At 39.9% G+C, this 24,563-nt stretch overlaps 1 protein-coding gene across 3 annotated transcripts in view; it reads left to right on the top strand.

Annotated features, from left to right (window-relative positions):
* Positions 1 to 24,075, top strand: part of KIAA2026 (KIAA2026 ortholog) — a 53,503-nt gene extending 29,428 nt beyond the window's left edge. For 2 of the 3 annotated variants that reach the window (XM_050328655.1, XM_050328654.1), the window contains 3 exons: positions 7,162 to 7,277; positions 13,870 to 14,057; positions 16,202 to 24,075. In XM_050328655.1, the coding sequence (XP_050184612.1) occupies positions 7,162 to 7,277; positions 13,870 to 14,057; positions 16,202 to 19,824 (3,927 nt within the window). In that variant the 3' untranslated portion in view covers positions 19,825 to 24,075. The remainder of the gene's footprint in view (positions 1 to 7,161; positions 7,278 to 13,869; positions 14,058 to 16,201) is intronic. The other variant, XM_050328656.1, reaches the window with a different exon arrangement.
* The last annotated feature ends 488 nt before the right edge of the window (positions 24,076 to 24,563 follow it).

The following is a 24,563-nucleotide window of genomic DNA, read 5'->3' as shown; positions in this document are numbered from 1 at the left end:
TTGAGACTTTTGCATGTAAAGAGATTTCAGTTATACTTGTTTTCTTCAGCATTGCTATATTTACATAAACAAACACACAATCAAAAAATACTATAGTTTGAGGAATCTGTGTATGTGCAGATACTTGTATGTGCAGATGTACAGGAGGTTTAAACTGCAAGTTTGCAACTTGTAAAGAGATTCCTATAAATACTTAAAGTAACAATTTTAATAGATGTACTTCAAGTCTTGCAACTGAAACATTTTCTTTTTGTTTAAGCCTAGGTTCTATGTTACTGTGCATCTTCATCTGTAGTATATATAACATATTCTCTTTTTCCATTCTTTATCCCAGAAATTTATTTGGTACTTTAGTTATTTCTAAATAGTTGGTTATTGCTTCTCTGTGGCTTCCCTGCATCTCTTAAAAGCACTAATATGAGCCCAAAGTGTAGAATTTTGAAACTGAAATTTACACATTTACATCCACGCAACTTCCTGTACATTGAAGATATGGAGTTTCTGTAATATTTAGTTGTATAATATAAATGAATGATGCCAATTTTAGACTTCAATTTTTAAAATCTTCTCCAAAATATTTAATTTGTCTTTTGAATATTTTTGTCCCAGTTTTTGGTTTATCATAGCTCTTCCAGTTTCCTGTCTTTTTTGGCTACTTTTTTCAAAACTTTTTTCTCTTGGTCTTTCACGCCTTTCCTTGTGTGGCTGACTAAGCATCCGATAAATGTATGCTAACAAACTTTTCTTAAGCCACTTTTGTCTCATACGTTTCCACAGTTGCAAATATGAAAGTGTGGATTCTGCATCAGAGATGAATGTGTACTCATACATTTAATCTGGAACATTTTTGTCATAGAGAGACTACTGTATATTCAGAACATTTCACAGTGCTTTGGATTTTGGTTAGTTGTTGTTTTGAAGAAATAATTTAAGCATTCCTGTCAGCACACAGTTCTAACAAAACAGCTGATTTTAAGATGCTCAGCTGAAGAATAGAGAAGTACTTGTGTATCCAGAGTTAAGAAGATAAAATATTCAGCTATGTGGGAGTTAAGTAAGATCATAACAAATTAAAAGACAGGTTTTTTTGTAAATAGTTTCAGATACTACGTCCTTCCAGTTTCTTTGTGAGTTACAGGAGTATAAGTTAGTTAATAAGTAGAAGTGCTTCCAATTAAAAGTAAAATTCAGTGACAATCAGTGCTGGATAATTTCATTGTTCTGAATCAGGTTCAAAACAATAGTAATATCATGCTGATAATAAACTTTCTCTTGTGTTTTTGTGGTTTATATATTTAAAAAAATGTGGTAGATGGATCAACACAATGACTTTGTAGTAATTTTGCCTAAGTAAATTTAGAACATGTCTAAACATCTGAATAAAAAGCCATTTCATAGTAGTGAACTAAATCAGGAGACAAAGACAGTCTTGGTAGCAAGAAGGTTGTTGTGGTTTTGTTGTTGGTTGGTTGTTTTTCTGAGATACCATTTTATGATATAGTTTGATGTGATCAGATATTTCGGTCATGGGTGTGCTGGCTGAAGTCTGAGGACTTTTCATTAGTTGCTGGTAAATGCACAAAAATAGAATTAAGAGATGTCATGAGTGTATTTGTATTATTATTTACTACAAGCCATTCTTCCTGACTATATTTAGTCCCAGTCTTCAAATAAGGTTAGCTTTTGATATATATTTATAATATTCAGAATGATGTTACTGAAGGTAAAATACAAGCTACTGATTTTCAGGAACCTTTACTGTAGAATATAACTAAACTAAGCATTTTCAAAATTAAAACACTGTCACTAATAGATGAATTTGCATAGTATGAATACAGACTCTCATCATGCATTCTTACTCAGTTAAAATTGGAAGTGTCTGAAATTCTAGTATGTGGCCCACAAATTGGATATTAAGAACATTCAGTGTTAATCCGTATCTGAATTAAAGAAGTTATTGATCTCTGTTCTTTAGGTATCTGATGTCCAAAGCAGCTGGAGATCACCAACTCCCTCTCTGTGTGACATCACTAGAAAACGCTAGGCTGGTGATGTCACACATACCACAGAACCCCGCTGCAGAATGGAGCAGGCCTATTAAGGGTAAGTTTTCTCCCTCCACCACCACCCCCTTTCAACAATATTGCATGGTTTTATAAGGTTACTAATTTTCTTTACTTTATATCCCTAGAATATAAAGTAAAGATGACAGAAACTCTTATAAAACTGCAAAATATTGTGGTGTTGTGTGTGTATTTAAAAGCAAAACAAAAACTCCCATATAAAGTTCAGTCCTTACCCCCTATATCAATATCCTGGCTCCAGTCTGCTTTGGGATTCCATGATGAGTATGCCAGAATAGTGTATGTTGGGGCATCAGTCACAGAGAGCGGAGTCACCATTTCCTGGCTGCTCTGGATGTCAGAAACCTTGTTCTAAAAGGTAAGTTTTCAGCTGAGAATGTGTTGAATGTCTCTTTGCATTTATATGGAAACATTCAGCATATTTCTAAAACGTATTTGTATTATGTTTGCATTTTTAAAGTTTACTCATAACTTGACATAGCTCAAAGTCACATTTTATACTTGTCCTCTGCCTAGGCCTTCTTTTCTCTTATTTTCCTGTTGTTAAACCCTGTATCGTGTTTCCAGAAAAGAAGTCGTGTTTTGTTTGTCTGCTATGTGGAGCAAGATGGTAACTAAATTCTGTTTAATATCATTCTCAATGATCTGGACAAGGGCACCCTCAGCCATTTCAGAGACAACGGCAAGCTGGGCAGGAGTGTTGATCTGCTGGAGAGTAGGAAGTCTCTGCAGAGGGATCTGGAGAGACTGGATCAATGGGCTGAGGCCAGTGCTGTGAGGTTCAACAGGGCCAAGTGTCCTGTCCTGCCTTAAGGTCACAGAAACCCCAGACAGCGCCAAAGGCATGGGGAGGAGTAACTGAAAGTGTCCAGTATAAAAAGGACCTGGAGGTGCTGGTCAGCAGCGGCTGAACGTGAGCCAGTGGTGTCCAGGTGGCCAAGAAGGCCAATGGTGTCCTGGCCTGCATCAGAAGTAGTGTCTTCAGCAGGACCAGGGAAGTGATTGTCCCCCTGTACTTGCACTGGTAGGAATCAAAGCATCTGGAATCCTATGTTCAGTTCTGGGCTCCTCACTGCAGGAAAGACATTGAGGTGCTCGAGCGTGTCCAGAGAAGGGCAATGAAGCTGGTGAAGGGTCTGGGACATAAGACCTGTGAAGAGCAGCTAAGAGAGCTGGAGCTGTTTAGCCTGAAGAAGAGGAGGCTCAAGGGAGACCTTACTGCTCTCTACAACTATGTGAAAGGACATTAAGGCCAGGTGGTGGTCGGCCTCTTCTCCCATGTAACAAGTGCTGTACGTTTCTAATGAAAATATACCATCAGAGGTCCAGCCTGAACCTCCTAGGTTTCAGTTTATAACTAATCTCCTACGTTTTATCATTTGGTATTTCTGAGAATTTGCAACACAAACATTTGTAAAAACAAGCCTGTTATCTATAGAAATTATTAGGCAGCTATGTAAGGAGGGAGTTAAGTCTGAGTTATTGATTTGGCCTTTTTTTTCTTCTAGAAAAAACCCACAAGACTGTGTTAGAGAATGAAATTGCATAAGAAAAGAAATGCTAAGTTTTGTAGTGATGTGACTTAAGGTTATAGATACATTTTTCATGTCTCTTTTTACTATTTAATATTTAAGGAATAATAGCTTCTGACCTTTGCAGAGATCTTGCATGTTTGCACAGAAAATCAACTGAGCTACAATTTAGAAGAATGCCATTTGACATATATTTGTTTTGTGTTGACTGTTTCTGAGGAGAGAAGGTTCTTCTCATGGCTTAAATTTGTCTGTGTTTCCATTAACAGGTTTATTGTCAACTCCAAAACCCAAGTAAGAATGATGAATAATTGGATAAAGGGAAATAATTTACATTTTTAAAATTTATGTTGCTATAAAATTTACATTGAAATATACATTAAAATGTATAGTTTTCCAGAAACTATATCCAGTGGGTGCTATTTTTCACAAATTCACAGGATGAGTCGGGTTGGAAGGGGCCACAGTTGGTCATCTGGTCGAACCTTCCTGCCCAAGCAGAGTCATTCCAGAGCACATGGCACAGGGTTGTGTCCAGTCAGTTCTTGAATATCTCCAGTGAGGGAGACTCCACCTTTCTGGGCAATCTGTTCCAGTACTTGGTCACCCACACAGTAAGGAAGTTCTTCCTCATGTTCAGGCAGAACTTCCTGTGCATCAGTTTGTGCCCATTGCCCTTGTCCTGTTGCTTGGCACCACCAAGAAGAGCCTGACTTCATCCCCTTGGCACCTTCCCTTATAAGCATTGGTGACATCCCCTCTCAGTCATCTCTTCTCTAGCTGAACAGGCCCGGCTCCCTCAGCTTTCCTCCTGTAGAGATGTGCTCCGATCCCTTCCTCTGTTACCCTCCACTGGGCCTGCTCCAGGAGCTCCATGTCTGTCTTATACTGGACACAGCACTCCAGATGTGGCCTCCCTAGAACTGGGTGGAAGGACAACATCACCTCCCTCAACCTGCTGTCAGTGCTCTTCCTAATGTACCCCAGGACCCCATTGGCCTTCCAGGCCACAATGACACACTGCTGGCTCATGGACAGCTTGTTGTTCAGTGGGACCCCCAAGTCCTTCTCTGCAGAGCTGCCTTCAGTGGGTCAGCCCCAGCCTGAACTGGTGTCTGGGGTTATTTCTCCCAAGGCGCAGGACCCTGCATTTGCCTTTGTTGAATTTCAGACACTTCTGCTCTGCCCATCTCTCCAACCTGTCAAGGTCCCTCTAAAGGTCTGCACAGCCTTCTGGAGTATCAGCCACTCCTCCAGCCTTGTGTCATCAGTGAACTCACTGAGGAGGCCTCTGTCCCTTCATCCAAGTCATTGATGATTAAATTAATACTGGACCAGTATTGAACCATGGAGGACACTACTAGGAGCAGGCCTCCAACAGGAGCTAGCTCTCAAATTCAGGGGGCGGGGATTCGTTAGTTTTTTGGTTCATTTATGTAATCAGGGAGAAATGTGACTTATATTTGTTCATAGTTGTTCTTCTGTGAAGTGTTAATGAAACCAGTATAGCCTTGAAGTCTGTCCTTGACTGAGTGTTCTACTTGTATCTGGCTGCCTGATACAGTTACCAGTCTGCTGGTATTTATGTCTCATAAATACTTTTTTTTTCTATTTCAGCTACAATCTTAGCCTTATTTAAAGACCAGTTACTCTGAGAAATTAATAATTTCATGTTGCTTTTACTCTGTAGTGATTTTTCATATCTTTTTAACTCTACATTTTCACGCATCTTCTTTGCTATATCAACTGCATGTACTGCATTTCTGTATCACAATAGTGGTGATATTGTTTATTTTTGCTATTTGGTTTTTGTTTGAGACAATCCAGTAGTACTCTGTAGTATATAAATTCATCCTTTTAAAACTGTCTATGAAGTGTTTTCTGTGTCTTACAAGAAAAATCTGTGCACATAATGTCCTTTCATATGTTAACAATTAATTTTGATTACTGACATTAGGAGATGATATCAGATGCCCCAGTAGGTTACAGTGAACACAGGAGCTGTTTTCTGTTGCAGTGGCTAGTGACAGGTTTTATGCTGCAGTGTGTAACATGTGCAGTTGTGACTGGCCAAAAGTGAAGGAAATTAAAATACAGTTTGCTGACTTGTCTGTGTGTTCCACAGTGATCATTATGTGGTAATGTGGTGTAATATCCTACTTAAAATCTTTGATTTCATAAGTTTAATTGAAGAATGAAGGAGTAACTATTCATTTTGTTATGTAATGTGTAGATGATTGTTTATAAAAAATAGATACCTGGTCTTCAAACAAGCACTTAGCCTGACTGATCTTGCTGTACATTGGAGAGATCTGCTTAAATGTGTAAAAAGTCCTTAGGAAGATCATTCTTGTAGACTGCTGAAAGGCAGCTATGGCAAGCTTTATCCAGATTTTCCTGCCCTACATTTCTTGGTGTGCTAGACCACAGGAAGCTGTGAAGGATATAAGAGCTGTCAAAAGCTAAATATGTATATGAAATAAGTAAGTTCCCAAGTCTTTCTTCTTTTTCATGCAGAACCATAGTCTCTTCATTGTTTTACATCCTTTCTGACAAGTCAAGAGCTAAAATTCTCGTTTATATAAAATGCAGAGTTAGTAGCGTGGCAGAAGTACTGGAGTACATCACATCTCTTTTAAAAGTGTTACATATATATGCACTGTTCAGTCTTTAATGTAATGAACTACAGAATAAAGTTTTGGGAAGAAATATTTACAAGGGGTATCTATGAGTGTTAAGGGGTGAGTTCTGCAGCACTATGACAACCGTGGTTGTTATTTCCCAGTGTCTCTTATCCTCATTTTTACTTTCCTGATTTAAGAAAACATTAATTTTTCATAAAAGATTGTAAGATTACATATATCAGTTTTGAAAATAACACCATTTTTAATTATACATTAAATTAAAAGCCTAAAAGTTTTACACTGGAAAACTGGTCTTTGCTGCATAGTCTGTTGCATAAAAGACTAATTTGCAAAAATTTTCTTTTAAATAAACCCTTTATCTAGAACTTCAAATAAAATGTAATGCAAAAACTGTGGGAATTTTATCCCTGAAAATTACAGTAATTTTTTTTTTTTTTTTTTACAAATAGTAATGATAGAATTTGTACCACTTATTTTAAATGAGATTAGGGTAAGATTTCCTGTAGAAATTTTGTCTCTGATTGTGAAAAGTTACATATGTGGTTGATTTCCTTGACCTGAATGGATTGCTACCTATGCTAGTTACTCCCCTCAGTAATTTTAAATACATGGTGTTTTTGCAGGATCCTTCTTCAGTTTTAAGTTTGACCTAGAAAAAATTAGCATACTTGCAGTATTGCATTTTCAACTAGGACATTCTCTCCCTAGTTTAAAAAAAAGTTAAAGTGTTAATGTCTTACATAGCTTACAAGTAGATGTAACTCTGAAACTTCTTACTATTTTCTTCCAGTTACTTTGGTCAAATACTGTATTAGTGTACCAGGATTATTGTAGTACTAATAAAATCTAACAAGATTCAGGTCTAACAGAGTGATAAATAAATGGAATTTATGTTTTCAGGGAAGATGGTACCACCGGAAGCAAGCAGTAAAGGAATTGCATGGTACGTTGTTACGACTGCTTAATGAACTGTTACCATGGGAACCAAAGCTAATTAAAGCGTTTCAAAGAAACAGGTAATCAGCTGCTTTTTTTTTTAACAATGGAGTATGACATGAAACAAGGAACAAAATTCACTTTTTTACAAACTAATCAATGAATTGGCTTCTCTCAAATAAATTAAATGAAAATACTTTGAGGAGAGGAGTGAGGCACTGGTAGTACTTTACCTGAAAGATTTTATGTTCCAGACCTATCATTTTAAATAAAGTTGAGTTAACCCTCTAATGCCTTTTCTTCTAAATGCTTTAGAAACCCTAAGCATACCTATCAATAGTGTATCACAATACAACTAGGATTTGTGCTGCTGCTTATTTGGTTAAGAGATGCTGAAGACCTTTCTCTAGAAAACTATACTGGGGCTTCTTAGAATACTCTACTTACTGTCTAAACTTACATAAATTGACTGTTAATGAATTCTCCACAGAGCAATTCTTGAAGCATTGTTTTGAGGTCTTGGTAATCCTGTAAATTAGAAATGCATGTGGAATGAGACATGTCAGAGGAATACCAGTGGCAGATTTAAATCTAGTAAGGGCAAGTATTAGTAACAATGAAGATGCTATCCTGATTATAAATCATGGAGAGATTAGGTGTTGTCTTCAAGCTTGGTGCTGCTATTGTTTGTCAGCCATATAGCTGTTGCTATAATCATACCTTAGTTTTGCCACAAAATTAAAAAGCAAGTAGTGATTAAAAGCTTGAACTCTGTGACAAAGGATAGCAAAAGTTAGGCAGGTGCTTAAACGTTAAGTGTAAACTTACAGCTATCTGGTGCAAAACTAATACTGAAAAGTGCTAAAGGTATTATGCTTAAAAAACCACAGCAACATAACACTGAAGACAGTAAACAGATAGAAATACTAAGAGTTTGGTTCCTTAGTAGCTCATTTTATGGATATCATGGATGAACTAAAATTCTTATTTGGAAATTTAGAATATTGTTGAGCATTTTGCTTTAAACAATTGATCCAAGTACAAATTTTCGGTTTTTTTCTGTTCCTTTCTATTCACATTTCTGTTCATTTGCCTTAGCTGTTCATTTCTCCCTGTTTTTTTGCAATTTAGACTCCTTCTGGAAATAAGGCAGATAGTATTACTATTAGGAAGGATTTAATTTTCCAGTACATGGGGTGTCCAGTTTTATAATTTTTGTAAATTCTGCTGTGGAATGGTTTGATGCCCAGTATTAGTTCTTGTTTAGTGAATCACAGAATCATAGAATGGTTTGGGTTGCAAGGGACCTTAAAAAGCATCTAGTTCCCACACCCCTGCCATGGTGGAGTTCACAGCCCTATCCAGCCTGGTCTTGAACACTTCTAGGAATTGGGTATCCACAGCTTTTTTGGGCAACCTGCTCCAGTGCCTCACAAGCCTCACACTACAGAATTTCTTCCTAATATCCAGTCTATGCCTACTCTTTTTCAGTCTGAAACCATTCCCTGTCACTACATGCTCTTGTAAAAAGTCTTTCTCCATCTTTCTTGTAGGCTTCCCTCAGGTCCTGGAAGGCTACTGTTAGGTCACCCCAAAGCCTCTTTTCCAGGCTGAACAATCCCAGTCCTCTTAGCCTTTCCTCAGAAGAGAGGTGCTTTAACCCTCTAATCACGTTGGTGGCCTCCTCTGGACTTGCTCCAACAGTCCTTCCTGTGCTGAGGACCCCAGAACTGGATGCAGTGCTCCAGGTGGGGTCTCACCAGAGCAGAGCAGAGCGACAGAATCACCTCCCTAGACCTGCTGGCCGCGCTGCTTTTGATGCAGCCCAGGATACAGTTGTCTTTCTGGGCTTCAAGTGCACATTGCTGGATAATGTCCAACCTCTCATCTACTAGCATCCTTAAGTCCTCCTCAGGACTGCTCTCAGTCCCTTTTTTTCCCCAGCCTATATTGATACAGGGGGTTACCCCAAACCAGATGCACTTTGCACTTACCTTTTTAAATCTCATGAGATTCCCATGGACCCACTTCTCAAGCTTGTCCATGTCCATCTGGATGGCATCCTGTCCTTGAGATGTGGCAGTCACACCACTCAGCTTGGTCTCTGCAGATTTACTGAGGGTGCACTCAATCCCTTCATCTGTGTCATTAATGAAGATATTAAATAACACTGGGCCTGGTCTGGACCCCTGAGGAACACCACTGGTCACTGATATTCATCGGGACTCTGAGCCATTGACCACTACCCTCTGGAAGCTACTGTCCAACCACTTTCTTATCCACCTAATAATCCATTCCTCAAATCTCTCTCTCTCTCTCTCTCCAATTTACAGAGAAAGATGTTGTGGGCGACCATGGCAAGGGCTTTACAGAATTCCATATGAATGACTGTAGCCCTTCCCTTATCCACTGCTGTAGTCATTCCCTTGTAGAAGGCCACTCGGTTGATCAGGCAGGACTTGTCCCTCGTGAAGCCCTGCTGGTTGTCCCAAATCACCTCCTTGTCCTTCAGGCACCTTAGCAGAGCTTGTAGGAGGGTCTGTGCAATGATGATCCCAGGCACAGAGGGGAGGCTGACAGGTCAGTAGTACCCTGAGTCCTCCTTTCAACCTTTTTAAAGATGGGTACAATGTTTCCCCTTTTCCAGTCACCTGGGACTTCAGCTGATTGCCGTGACTTTTCAAGTATCAGGGAGAGTGTTGTGGCAGCTGCATCAGCCAATTCTCTCAGGACTCTGGGGTGCATTTCATTGGGTCCCACAGACTTCTGTGCATTCAGATTCTTCAGGTGGTTGTGAACCTCATCTTTGCTTACAATGGAGGAGACTTTGCTTCCCCAGTCCCCTCCTACTGTCCATCCACTCAGGAGGTGGGGGAAGAGAGTCTGCCATTGAAGGCTGAGGCAAAAAGGTGTTGAATACCTCAGCCTTCTCAATGCTGTAGTTTTCCAGCCTTGTTTATAAGAGGCAGCCCCTGGTGGTCTAGTGGTAAAGGCGCCGCGCTATCACCGCGGAGACCCGGGTTCGATTCCCGGTCAGGGCCACTCCCGGGCAGGTGGGGCTCGTTAGCCCTTAAAGGCAACCCACCTACGTCCTGAGGACCTCGCTGCCACCGTCCAAGCTCGCTTGGCCCCGGCAGATGAACCTTAGGATTAAAGGGTGGGCTCAGTTCCGCGCGCACTGTGTCTCACCTAAAAAATCCAATGCGCAGGCTGGAAGGTGGAAAGACCTTCCCCGGATCTTCGCTCGCGAAGACTGGCCATTATTTTATTTATAAGAGGGGGTACACCTTCTTTGACCTTCCTTTTCTGGTTAATATATCTGTAGAAGCCCTTCCTGTTATGCTTTACATCCCTTGTCAAGTTCAGTTCCAGATTTGTCTTGGCCTTCCTCACCCCATCCCTAAAAAACCAAACTTCATCTCTGTACTCCTCCCAGAGTGTCTATTCCTGTTTCTGTTGCCTGTGCATTTTCTTCTTGCTCTTCAGTCTGACCAGCGGTTCCCATCTCACCCATGCTGGTCTCTTGCCTTCTTTGCCTGATTTCTTGCCCACGGGTATTTCCAGCTCTTGTGCTCTGTGAAAGGCTTCCTTAAAGATCTGCCAGCTCTGATCTGCTCCCTTGTCCCTGAGGGCAAGGGCAGTTTCCCAAGGGATCCTGTTGACTATCTCCTTGAAGAGCTGGAACTTTGCTTTCCTAAAGTTTAGGGGCCTAACTTTACTCCTTACCCGACCCATATCCCTCAGGACTGCAAATTCCACTGATGCATGATCCCTACCAGCCAAGTCTTAATGTCCCAGATCAACTCATTAGTTTGGTGCCCATCATATCCAGTATCACATCCCCTCTGGTAGGGCTGCTGTCTTAAGAGCCTGTGGGCACGATGTCTCCTGTAGCTGGAACAGGAAAGCTTTGTCAATTGGCAACCCTTGATCAGGGGCCTGTAATGAAAACCAACCACAAGGGTCCCTTTGCTGCCTTATCTCCGATTCTTACCCACAGGCTTTTGACCTGCTTGTGACTGTTCTTCAGAGAGAGCTCTTCAAACTCAAACCACCTCTTGATGTAGAGAGCAGCCTCTCCTTCCTCCCCTATCTCTTCTGAACATCCTGTAGCCATTGGTAGTCTCACTCCAGTCATGTCCCAAGTTTCAGTAAGGTATCAAGACCATAACTTTCCAGCAGCACAGTGGCTTCCATCTCCTCCTGTTTGTTGCCCATGCCATGTCAATGTGGTTATAGAATACAGAACTGTCATTTAAAGTGTGTTCCAGTGCTATGTATGAGCTGTGAGTGATAGGAGTACATTTTAATCTGGAACTGGATAAGGTTGAGACCTTACAGGTATGTGTGCTGATAGCTAGAGAAGCATGCTTAGAGTGTAAGGTAACTTCTGAGATTAATTAATTCAACTCATATTTCTTTAGTATTTATGTTTTAGGCTGTAACCATAGTTTATTCTACAATAATAGCCTGAATATTTCCATGACGTAACTGTTTGGACATACACCATACACATAGTATAGGAGGGAACAGCTCCATCTGAAACACAGTGCTACTACATCATGTGGAGGAAAGAAAGATGGGTGAGGGATTCTAAGTCAGTGTCTTGATCTTGTTCATTATGCAGCTTCTGTAGCAGCAGTAGCAGTGATGAAGAAAGGTATCATGTAAAAGGGAAAAAGCAATTGAGTAAAATTTTCTTATGGTGGTGTAAACATCAGAACCACAAGTCTTGCTGTCAGTGCTGTGTCTATAGGGTATCTCAGCGAGCTGCTAATGACTACTAATTGAACAACAATTCTGATCTTCTGAGTTGTGGAGGGCTCGGTAGAGCTCCTTCTTATACCACACTGTGGAATAAGGGTCTGGAGTTTTCCTTCCTTTTTTAATGTCTTTAACTAGTAGGAGCACACTTTATGATCAAAATCGTTTTCTTTCCCATCTGAAAGGTCCTCTGGTCTCTTCAAAATTATGATAGAGAATAATGTTGAATGGTATTTTAATAGCAGCAAGGTTTAAAACGAAAAGTTACTTGTGCCCACTGATTACAGCTGTATACTAGGCACACAGCAGAAGTTCCTCAAAAGAAAAAAGGAAATTCCATCCAGAAGCTTAATACAGTAGTGGTTCCCTGGTATCCTTCTATAATTCTTCCACACCTGGACTCCAAGCTCAAACCCTAATGACAGAGTTGAAGTACTGTCCACACTGCATCTTCATACAGGCTTCAATGTTGTCTTTTCTCAGTGAGAGTGCCAAAGCTGTGAATAAACAATAACGTCTCACTGACTCTTAGCGGGCCCACGTGGCCCTCCATCCACACCAGCTGTCCGTGGGTCCAGGATCCCCATTTCAGGTCATTCTACAGCCTTCAATCTCTGCCAGTTTTTATTCCAGTTTCCAGCTCAACTACATCAGTTACTGTGCCTGGTCTTGGGGTCCTGCTGATCTGGACTGACTCTCAGACTGACCTACCTGCATCAACCTTGTGGAGCTGTCCAGAAATCATTCAACTGGGTCCTGACCCTGGCAGCTGTCACTGGACCTGGTCCTGATCTAAACCTTTGAATTGATTTCCCAGCTTGGCCTCAGACCTGCCTCAGCACCAGGAACTTGCTGTTAGTCTGGGCTTTTGGTTGAACCCAGTTACCCCTAGGCCTGCCCTGCTGCCTCATTCAGGGGCAGTGGGATGATGTACTGGTTGGTGATGCTTGTGCCCTGTGAGCTGTGACATCATGCTTGGTTCCTCCCTCTCTGTCTCTTAGAGAGCTACTGGCCATTGCTGCACTCCGTGCAAACAACTGTTATTTTAATGCAAAAGAATGGGTAAATTTAAGATCTTCTTCGTAGTGTCATAAGGGTTAGGTCCAGAATAGAGTCTAGATTCTATTCCACACAAGGTGCTAATTGCTATAATTTATTTATTCATTTGCTAAATAATTCTGGGTATTGTGTTGGTAATCACCAGCTGAATCATGAAGTTAACTGTATTTGTACACTAAAATAGCCACTAGATCCCATCTAAACAAGGGTTTAGAAGCAGGGACAATGGAAATGTAGCAGTTTAGCAGTATCAAGGTAAGTGGATATGTTTCTGGATGGTGTTCCAATGAGTAAAGTAGCTATGTATTTCTGTTATGTGTGAACCTATGGAACTGGTAGAGGCAGGTGTTCTCTAATGGCCCAGAGGTAAGAAAGTGTTCTCTAAGGAGAAAGTTACAATGCAGTCCCACAGCTGGGCCAACAGCGTGATGCATTCCAGAAAAACGAGATTTACTTACTTCTCTAGCTGGGGTTGCTGTCAGAGGAAACAGTAGGATTGTTACAGTTAATACTCAAGTCCATATAGGTAGGCTTGTCACAATGCAAGGCCAAGGAAGAAACAGAAGATGGATGCAGTAAAACAGTGATGATCTTATTACTTGACTCAGTCTTTTTGCTTATTTTTAGAGAACTTAATGACATAGGATTCTGTTTTGGTAAAGGAAAGGACCTTACTGTCACTTCAGATTTTCTGGGTTTCAGAGACTTACAGACAGAGCTACACTGAAATTTTTTGAGGGGCACAGGCAATTAAATGTATACCAACTTTTTGTATGGCAGCAAATACAAATAAAAATAATGTTTAAAACAGTGTGGTTTTAAAGTAAAGTTAGTTTTGTTATTTTCAAGGTCTAGATTGAAGAAGGACTATGATGACTTTAAAAGACATCCAGACCATGATAAATTTACCAGAGAATTGTGGAGTAATGATGAAAGTGAAGTTGATTCTGGCAAAGAATCTTTTGCAGTAGTATGCGGTAAATCATCAGAGTCTGCAGAACATGTAGAAGTTCCCAAAAAAGATCACTCAGACAATGGTAAGCATTTATTGGAATTCAGGAGCTTGAACTTGATTCAGGAGCTGAATCAAGGTGATTTGGGAACTCAGTTTTTCCATGTGAGCTTGTGTCCTGCTTTTTACCTTAACTACTACTGTGATAATACCAAAATAGCTTGTGATATGCATCTGTCAGATGTAGACTTGAAGAGGGCAGACATGACCAAGAGGAAAATTCTCCTTTATTTAAGTGTTTGCCATTTCTTTTTGTGCTTAACTATTTCTGTGATTAACATGGTAGACCTGTGTGGTATTTACTTTTATGGGGAGGTTGACCTTGGCTGGCTGTCATATGCCCACCCAGCCACTCTGTCACCCCTCTTCCTTAATGGGACAGGGAGAGAAAACAATGTAGAAATGTTCAAGGGTCAAGATACAGACAAGGGGGATCACTCACCAGTTACTGTCACAGGCAAAACAGACTCTCTTGGGAAGAATTAATTTCATTTATTGCCAATTAAAAATAGAGTAGGATGGTGAAAAACAAATACAAAAGCTAAACCTCCCCCCCTTTCCCATTTCCACCTTCTTTAAAGGCTCATCTTCATTCCCAATTCTTCCAGCTCCTCCCCTGTCAAGTGGTACAGGAGGGATCGGTACTGGGAAGGTCAGTTCGTAAGAGTTAATGTCTGCTGCTCCTTCCTCCCCCTTGCTCCAATGTGGAGTCCCTCCTATGAGATACAGTCCTTCACAAACTGCTCCACTGTGGGTTGTCTACACAGACTAGAGTCTTTCAGGGTAAGACTCTGTGGGTCCCCCATAAGCCAGAATTCCTGTCAGGAGCCTACTCCAGCATGGGCTCTTCATGGGCTGCAGCTTCTTTCAAGGCGCATTCACCTGCTGTAGAATGGCATCCTCAACAACCTGCAGTGTATATGCCTGTTCCAGCACGGTCCTTCATGGGAGCAGGTCAACCTGCTTGATCATGGGTTGCAGGGGAATCCATTCCAGTGCCTGAAGCACTTCTTTCCCCTCCTTCACTGACCTTGGTGTCTACATGGTTGTTTTTCCTACATTTTGTCCTCACTCCGTTCTGTCATACCCTTCTGCGAAGCATTTTGCATGAGACATCACCAGCCTGGCAGACAGGCTTGACCATGTCCTGCAGTGGATCTATTTTGGGATCAGCTGTGTCTGGCACAGGGCAACTCCTGGCCTCCGCCCTCACAGAGGTGCCCCTGCTGCTCCACACTGCCAAATCCTGAATGCATGGCTCCTCTGTCCACCTGGCACCCCTGCCTGCATCCTCAGCCCTCTTACCACTTCATGCATCCCCTGGTCACTGACTGGTTCAGCTTGATGCTCAGTGCAAAACTGGGCATTCACATCTCTGTCCCACAGGCATCCCACCCTCACAAGTCCACCTATTCTGCCAGCCCAGAACCCAAGCCCTCCTGTTTACCAGCTAGTCTGGCTTGAAATTCATCAGTGAATACACACACACTGCCCCCATGCACAGTGGATTTGGGGAGGATACAGACATTCACCCCGCAGCAGATTGCACCAGGCACACAGACTGACCTCTTGCAGCCATCCTTGCAGCTCCCCCTTCCTCTGCACTTCCCTTCATGGATTTGTATAGCTCTGCCAATTCCCTCACCCTTCCCAACCCAGTCTCCAAGATCTCCCCTGGTTTATAATCATATCAGGTGCAAAGTCCAGATTGATCTTCCTGCAAGGGGCATCTGCAGTTTCTTGATAGCCCATCAATTAGTATGATTGGTGAGGCTGTTTCTTGTCATTGTCTCCATTTTTATTTTGTTAGATCTGTGTCTCTGTATATCTTTTTTTCCTGGCTTCTCCCTTTTTCCCCTCAAAATAACCTTGCTGGAATAAACATTCTCACATTCTCATATGCCATTAACAATTAATGTGAATGACCAGGTTTAGTTTTCCTCACTGTCTCCCACTGCTGATCAGGTTTCAGTTCCTGAACTGTTTTTGTTTATTACTTCCTCCTTTCCTTATTACCCCCTTTCTCATTGAAAAAGATCCTTCACCAGATGCCCTTAAAGAAGCAGACATTTCCTTCCACTCTTGCAAATACTGCCTTTATTTAGACTCTATAAAATTGTTTCAGTTTCAAACATGTAAAATGCAGTTTCTGTTTTAATATCCTTGCAGATGAAATGAAACTATTAGAGATGAATTTACCTGCAGGAAAAAACAGAATTCTGAAAAAAGAAACATCTTCTAAAGAAATCCAGAAGACACTGCCCAAATGCATTAAACGACAGTTCAAACAAAACAGTTGTCTGGATCAAAGCACTAATGAGCTTTCACCGAAGAAGAAACCTAAGCTGAACACTGTTGAGACCGTGGTCCAGAGTTCAGAAAGTAGCCTGCAACCGGATAATTGTTTGACTGAGCTGAAACAATTTGAAGGGTCAACTTTAGAGTTGTTTTCCCTGACAGATCCTACAACATCAGTATCAAACTTTCTGAAAGGGACCAAACCCATCCAGGCCTTGCTTGCCAAGAATACTGGGAACAAAGTGACCTTAACAAATCAACCATCGCCTCCCCCAGGCATAAGTGTATCAACTTCTGAAAAGTCAGTTTTACCACCTTTGGAATCATCAGTGATCAAACCAGCATTGCCCTGCCAGGCCAGTTCAAAGACTCCCTTACAAATGGTATACAAAATGCCAAATGGCCACTGTGTACCAATAGACCTTCAGAATAGCTCAGTGAAAATTCAAATGCAAACTGTGACTGACCCTAAAACTGGAGAAAAAGTCATGCAACAAGTTCTTATTTTACCTAAGAGTTTTCTTCAGCAGCAAGAAGGAAAAATTGTGTCCAAGGATGTTCAGCCACTACAGCAAAAATCATCTGAGCTGCACTGTGCATCTTTACCAAAAATGTCAAATGTCAGTGTTTCTTTAACACCTGTTCTCATGACAGGCTCTGCAAATACTACCAGTCAGTCACCTACTACAATTTTTAGCAAGAATATTACCCACTCCCACTCGTCACAAGTGACTGGTTCCATGAACACTACACTATCATTGCCTGATGTAACTTCAGCAGGTAACTTGCTATCATCAACAGTTAAGGTGAACCATTCTGAAACTGACAAAATCAAGACTACAGTTTTAACTGCTACATTCCCTGTGTCTTTGACTTCATCTACTCTTTCCACATCTAGCCAGTCCTTGATACCAGCAACAGCATTAAGTGGGTCTGCGAACACTGATTCTGCCTGTCATAGTCTTGCCTCGCAGCAGCCAACTGACTCCTGTGAAACTAGGCAAGAGCTGAAGACCGTGTGTGTAAGAGAATCACAATCTATTCTGGTAACAACACGAGGCGGAAACACAGGCATTGTTAAAGTGCAAACAAACCCAGACCAGATTTCACCTAGTAGTTTATCTTCTAGTCCAGTTTTCACTTACACTTCTCAACTTCAGGCCTTTCTTGTGCCAAAAACCACAGCATTATCATGCTCTACTGTTCCATCTCTAGTAACAGCCACATCTGGTCTCCAACATAATGGACAATCATCTCTTTCTGGATTTGCCCCCTCAACAGCTTCTTCTGTTAACATTCCAGCTTTCCCAGCTGATTTTACCCAAGCAATGGGGAAAAATATCAAATTTGCACTACAGCAGGCTGCTGTTGGGGACACTTCAGGTCAAGTAATAGAGAACTCCTGCTATGTGTCCTCTCCTTTATCCTCCGTTTCTTTAGCTAGCAACGTGATGTCCACAACTCCAAACAGTCCTGTTAGTGTGACTAGCACTGGGCAAAATAACACTACCATAACTCCAAATTCTTCTGTACAGCATCAAGGGGATACTAAAACCAAACCAAATTCTGTTGTGCAATCTGAGTCTAATTCAGCAACAAGTGGAAGTTTAATCAGTGGTGCTCCAGTCCAGAAATTTACATTAGTTACAAATTCACCAGTTTTGTCTCCCTCTAGAGCATCAGGAGTCAGTATTATACCCTCTCCACCATCCACTGTTGTTAATGCTCAGAAGCTGGTTTTCGTTAACACACAAATTGCCAGTGGCCCATCAACCACCAATCTAGTTGCAGAGTCATTGAGACAGAACCTTCCTTCTCCCCTAACCAAAACCTTCGTTAATGCCACAGAGCAACCACATTTGGTTTTGATCCCATCTACAGTAGGAGCACCAATAAGAATAAATTCATCACCAACTGTTGCTCAAGTAAAAGATGTAAAAATTGGATTAAATATAGGTCAGACCATTGTAAATACTAAAGGCAATGCACAGGAGACCCCACCAGTTAATATATTGCACTCTGCCATTTCTAAAGAAGACAAAAAGGGCATTGGCTTGGCGCTGTCTTTGACAAGTAGCAGTACTGTGGTTCCTTCTCCAGCTTTTGGTGTGTCAGCTAATGAATCTGTATGTGCTGCAACAAAAGCTGAAAATGCCTTTACAACAGCAAATGCATGTGTAGAATCTGTTTCAGTAACATCAAGTGGGACTTCTCCTGGGACACGGTCCACTGTCTTGAGTGGTGGCAGTGATCCCTCAAGAATAAGGCCAGTTCTGGGTAATCGACTTTGTACATCAAGTATTGGAAATATGGGCATATCAACTGTGAAAACAGGACATCTTGCTTCATCTGTGCTGATTTCAACCACACAACCAACAGTATCTCCGCAAAACTTAGCATCTGCTTTGCAATTTCCATTCATTAGCTTGCCTGGATCTGCAGCCGCCCCCCAAAAGGTGTTACATACATTTCCTCAGTTAGCAACAGTTCCAGCTCCTCTTCCAGTATCAAAAAGCCAGTTGCCAACATTGCTTCAGTTTCAGTCATCAGGAACTTCAGCTGCTATGGCAAGTCACACAGGTATTCACAAACCTCAGACTGTGTTGTCTTCTCCGTCACCAAATACAGGTAAAGTCATTAGTTTTCCCAGTTCTTCTGCCCTAAAATGCCAGCAGGTGCCTCCCAGTACAGAGAAACAAAGTCATGCTTACACTTGTGCTTCTACCGCTCAGATGTCTGCAGCTTCACCAGCTGTAACAAGCAAAACAGGAGGGGGTCAATTGAATGAGTCTTGCATTCAACAGAAAATAGTCATTAACACCTGTATGCCTTTGGCACCTGGAACTCAGATAATGATTAACGGTACTCGTTTTGTTGTTCCACTGCAAGGACTTGGAGCTGGCAGCCACGTTCTTCTTCTCTCCCGTAATACGAAACAGACTCCTTCAACTGTTAACCGTTGTCAAGAGGCTCAAGGTGTACCAATTGTTAATCCAATAACCTCAAAAATCATCTTAGCACCAAGTAATTCATTAAGTTGTCAAATATCAAAACATCCTTTGAAAAGCTCTACAAAAATTATGAACTCTATTGGGGCTGCAGATGCTTTACCCATTGTACATGCAGCACCCCAGATATTTAGTACTCCAGGTAGCTCATCTGCTCAACTGTCTGGGGTAACACTGTCTGTGTCTTCAGTGACAAAATCTCCTATTAATGTTGTAGCTACGTCTTCTGTTGTTTCTGCCGTTCATCCTCCGAATTCTCATTTGCCAAGCAACACTTCAGTGTTTCACTTAGACACTTCTATCAAAAAACTGTTGGTCAGTCCAGAGGGAGCCATTTTGAATGCTCTAAATACTCCAGCACCAAAAGTTTCTTCTCTGTCTTCATTGCTGCCTCCTGTTGTTGTGTCCACAAGCAGAAATCCTACCACTGTCTTCCCTGCATCTCAGTCATCTTGCCTTGATAAACCTGACAAAGCTGCATCCTGAATTTACTGCAAATGAGCCACTTTGAAATTTTGGGGCATTCCTCAGACTTTACAAGTTGTAACTATTGGATAATTTCTTACAATGTATGAACCAGTTGATTTACTCAACATTACTTAAGGTTACAGTTCTTTCCTGTTCACCTGTGGGGATTAAGAGGAAGAAAAATTTTAGTTTGTCAGAAGTTTTCAGAGAGTACTTTAGTAAAAAGGTCAGAAATGACCAATGAGTTCATTAAACTGTTTGGAGAAATCTCACCTTTTGCACATGTTCCATCTTACATTATGGACTGTTTGCCAGTGTGTTTTTGACAGTGTATGTCTTCTTTTATTTGTCAAATTAATTTTTGATCTGTTTCTTTAAGGAAAATATTTATGCATTGTAAAAATGCAATCTATAGTATAGAATTTACATGTTCCTGAATTCCTAACAGTCCATACTAAACAATATGTACAAAGAACTCTGTCTTATTTATGTTTGGTTTACATAATGTATAGTTTTTTAAGTATTTTAGTAACTTTGGACCAGTGTACTGTTTAGCAACTGCAGAAGAATCTGCATATAATAAATCAAGTTGCTTTACTGCTTTGTGTTTGCAATAGTTAAAAATATGTGTATCTGTTACACCATGGCAGAATACATACATACATACATACATATATGTATGTATATGTATATATATGTGTATATATATGTATGTATGTGTATACACACATCTTTCTTTTCGTGTGTGGTAGAATGAAATTATTTAACCTCTTTTGCTTTTCTCTGCTTTTACATTTCACATGATTTGGCAGGATTTGGAAGGAAGGCCTTCTTGTTGATCCTCGTGATACAGGGCGGGATAACCCATACTTCATCCGTTCTTAAGAACTATTTGGTTATATTGCCTAAATAACTCCAATGATGTGGTAAGGCTACAAGTGGCTTTCCAGACACCAGTTTAAGTCACACTGGTTGCTGTTAAGGACTACTATGTTTTGTCTTAGAGCTCATAGATCTGTTGAACAGTTCATTATTCTCTTTTTTACAGCCTTGTATGCATTTCCACATGTTTGGTAACTGTAACAAGGTCACTTGTTGGTCTTCTGTCTAGCCATAACAACTACCCATTTCTTTTCACTAGTCATACTTTCTAGATCTGTATATTTTTCTTTAACTTATAATTGGTCTATCTGGAATGATAGCACTAAAGCATCACACAATATTAAAGGAAGCTTTATTAGTGCTTTGGGGATAATAATATGTTATATAAACCTTCCTTTTTTATGCAGTGTATTCAGTATTTGTTGACTTAGTTTCAGCTTTTGATCTGATGAAACCTTTGGGTTATTTTCTGCAGATCTACTGAGTTCACAGCTGCCTCCTGTAGTGCTCTTGGAGACAAGTTTTTTGGCATCTTTTGAGGTTTTGCATATAAAGAAAGGGTGCTGATCTTATTTTATGGAAGATGATGATTTTAGAATTGCTATCTTTGTATGTGTTGATTTTTTGTAGAGTTTAGTATTTTTTAGAAACTAGAAGGGAAGATTTCAGAAGAACTTACAAACGATAATTGCCTTTTTAATAGCTATGACTTCAAAGGGGATAAAAGCTTACATATCCGTATATAGCAGAATTTCTTAGACTGAGTTTCAACAAGATGAAACTTCAGCCTTTGCTCTTCATCCTGTTGAATTTTCTTCTTCCCTTCCGTTTTTGCTATACTAGTTTGGCAGTTTGGATGTTGAGTTGAAGAATAGGACCACGGCTTACTCCCTCTGTGTCGGTTGCCCTTTGTATTGTTCTGAAAAGTAACCTAGTAGCTAGTTAGCTAGAGGTCTGGGAAAGTGGGGGAAGAAAGGCTTGTGCCTTCCATAGGGACCTTTCCTTTTGCACTAACTAATAAAATTGCATTGGGAAATTGCATCTTTCCATCTTATCTCAGGGCTGAGATAGACGGAAGCTTTCAGTTTTGGAATTAGAGAAGGTTTGTTCAAGTTTTAGAAAAAGCTACCTGCTACACCTTTGCTACTTCTCATTAAAGGTGTTTTGTAATGGATTTTGAAAACACCTAGTACTAAGTGTGTCTGCCCATCAGAGCTCACAGTATTAAGGATTTTTAAATCTGACTGCATATTGTAGTTGAATGCTTCAGTGACTTTTCCAACAGAGGAAGATGGCAGAGAGTTGGCAGTTTCTTCTTGTACATTTTACATACTCTAAAACCATATATACCAGAAGCTGATTTTATTTCCATTTTACTGGTGGAACCATGGGACTCACTGTCTTGGATTTTTCGTCTTTTCTTGCAATGGCAGTTTTTTCCTTTTTTTTTTTTTTTTTTTTTTTTTCATTTAAGTTTGTTGTAGAGTGAATATCTACATTATTTGGAAAGCTCAAGACTAGGTTATGCTATTGCAGATATTCTTGATGAGGGAAAAAAATCTTGCATGACATTTTTCTGTGTGCTGATGTAGTAGAAAAATTTATACTATAATTGAAAGTTAGAAAAGCTGAACTTAAAAACTCAGGACTCAAGTAACTTGCCTGAATGATTTCCAAGAAATTTTTTTTAATTAATATGATAATATTCTATGATTTTTATAAATATTGTATAATTTGGAAGACATGTACTTTACAACATGAAAAGTTTGAGTCAGCTTAATTAGAGTTTTCATGGACTTTTAGTCTGTACTAGATGTGCTCAGATTCCAAGTCCTATTGGAGAAGGACTTGAGACCTCTATGTAATGGGCTTGCATCCTTCATTATGTAAAACCAAATTTTAGTAATTTTTTTGAATAAAATTCCTATTCCCAACATTGTTCTCCAATAATATAAATGTCAGTCAGAGGTAAGGTTTTGTTTCAAATGCAAGTAGATAACCACTGACAGTTGGCTGTGTACCTTTTGTTCTACCAAATGCATAGCGCTACTTATAACACAAAAAGAACTGTAAACAAGTGGATTGTATTCACAGACACAGTGAAAAAGCAGAACTACCTGCATCTTTACTTGAAGTTAAAAAGACATTTAGTTACACATATAAACATAGATATATAGATCAGCCTTTTAAAAAAAGGTGTTCAACTTTTCAGAGCTTGCTTGTAAAATGCCTTACTTTTAGATCACTTCTGATATTATATACAGCTATTCATACATTATATTATATACAAAACTTTGGGTTTATAAATTACTGTGAATATTTTGAATTACATTCTTTGTATTTACCTACATGAACATGTTCTGCACAATAATTTTGGTATGCTCTGAGTAGAAAATTACGCTTCTTTTGCTTCACTGTTCAAACCCACATGTATGAACTGCCATTTTCTCCCTGGGGATTCTGCTCCTACCACACTAGGAGCAATTAAATTTCATGTGTATTAGTTGTTACAAAAGTATCTGTTCAAACCAAGTGTGTTACTGTTAAGTCATTCAAGCCCATGCTCATTTCACGGTGTTAGGTAGCAAAGGGTACAATGTGAAAACGAAAGCAAAAATTCTGGCAAGTGAAGAGAAAATAATTTGTCTTATGGGAGTAGGTCAGAAAATTACTAAAAGCTACCATTTGAAAGGCATCCATAGCCTTACCACAGAGTTAGTTTCATAGTTGGTTTTCCTTCTATTTTGTGGTAGTGCAGAATTTTAATTGCCCAAAATGGTTTTAAATTAATTAATCATTTTTAATAAAACACAGATGTTTGTTATGATGCAATTGTTTCCTTTAAAAAGAACAGCCAGGGGTGCTCAAGAGGACTTAAACTCATGTAGCCTGTTGTCTGTAAGCTGCGCCTGAAAAGAGTGAACTAACTCAAAGTAAGATTAATAATGCTGCATCAGACTTTAGGTCCATCATGTCTCTTGAAGCAGTCAACAGTAGCATTCCAAAAGAGCACAATAACAAGCCTGAATAATCTTCTAGTGTCCACTAATCTGTGAGCCAGAGTCTTCCTCATGCAGCTGTGTTTTTCTGCAATTTAATAGCTTTCAGTGTATTTCTCTTGATGAAATGGACCAATCCTTTCTAGAATTCTTGAAAGCATGCAAACAAACTGTTACCATCCACAACACTCAGTGGTAAAGAATTTGTAAATAAATCTCCTTTTTGATTTCAGAACCTGGCACCTGCTAGTTTAATTTGATGCAGATAATATTTATATTGTAAGATGCAATAAGCCTTTGCTGTTTAGTCATTTTTCCATGTGGCCTGTGTGAACCTTTGCCATGTTGGTTGTCTCTTCTCTAGAATAAAGAGAAATAGTGAATTCAATTGTTTCTTATATGGAAGTAATTAGTTGCTGTCGTTGTGTGTGCCTTTTTCAGTTTTACTGTGTCCTTTGGGATCAGAAGACTGCATATTCTAAAAGCACTGAATCTATTCAGCAGTGTGCTTATGTGTCTCATAATTATTTCAATGTTTGCGGGTTGGTTTCTGACTATTATTTAACCTTGTTCTAACTTTATCATAGAAATATTAATTTTAAACCAAATATACATCAGTGTCAAATTCATTTCATCCTATAAAACTATACCACTTGCAGAATATCATGGCTGTAAAGACATAGTCTTTAAACCAGACTACTGAAACCAGTGTAAGTCTGGCGCTCTCTGTTCCTGTTTTCATATGGTTTAGTTCTCTTGAAAATGTAAAAGGACAAGCAAAATTATTTTGATGATGGTTTTTTAACTCTCATTATTTTTATGGATAGAATACAAAGTTAGGTCTGTATATTAGGTGCATGGTCATTTTATACACAT

This window comes from Myiozetetes cayanensis, unplaced genomic scaffold (genome assembly GCF_022539395.1).
Source record: "Myiozetetes cayanensis isolate MyiCay16 unplaced genomic scaffold, myiCay2020 scf4, whole genome shotgun sequence".
In the NCBI taxonomy this organism is placed as follows: Eukaryota; Metazoa; Chordata; class Aves; order Passeriformes; family Tyrannidae; genus Myiozetetes; species Myiozetetes cayanensis.
The sequence above is the reverse complement of the archived record's forward strand: the minus strand, read 5'-3'. Positions and strand labels throughout refer to the sequence as shown.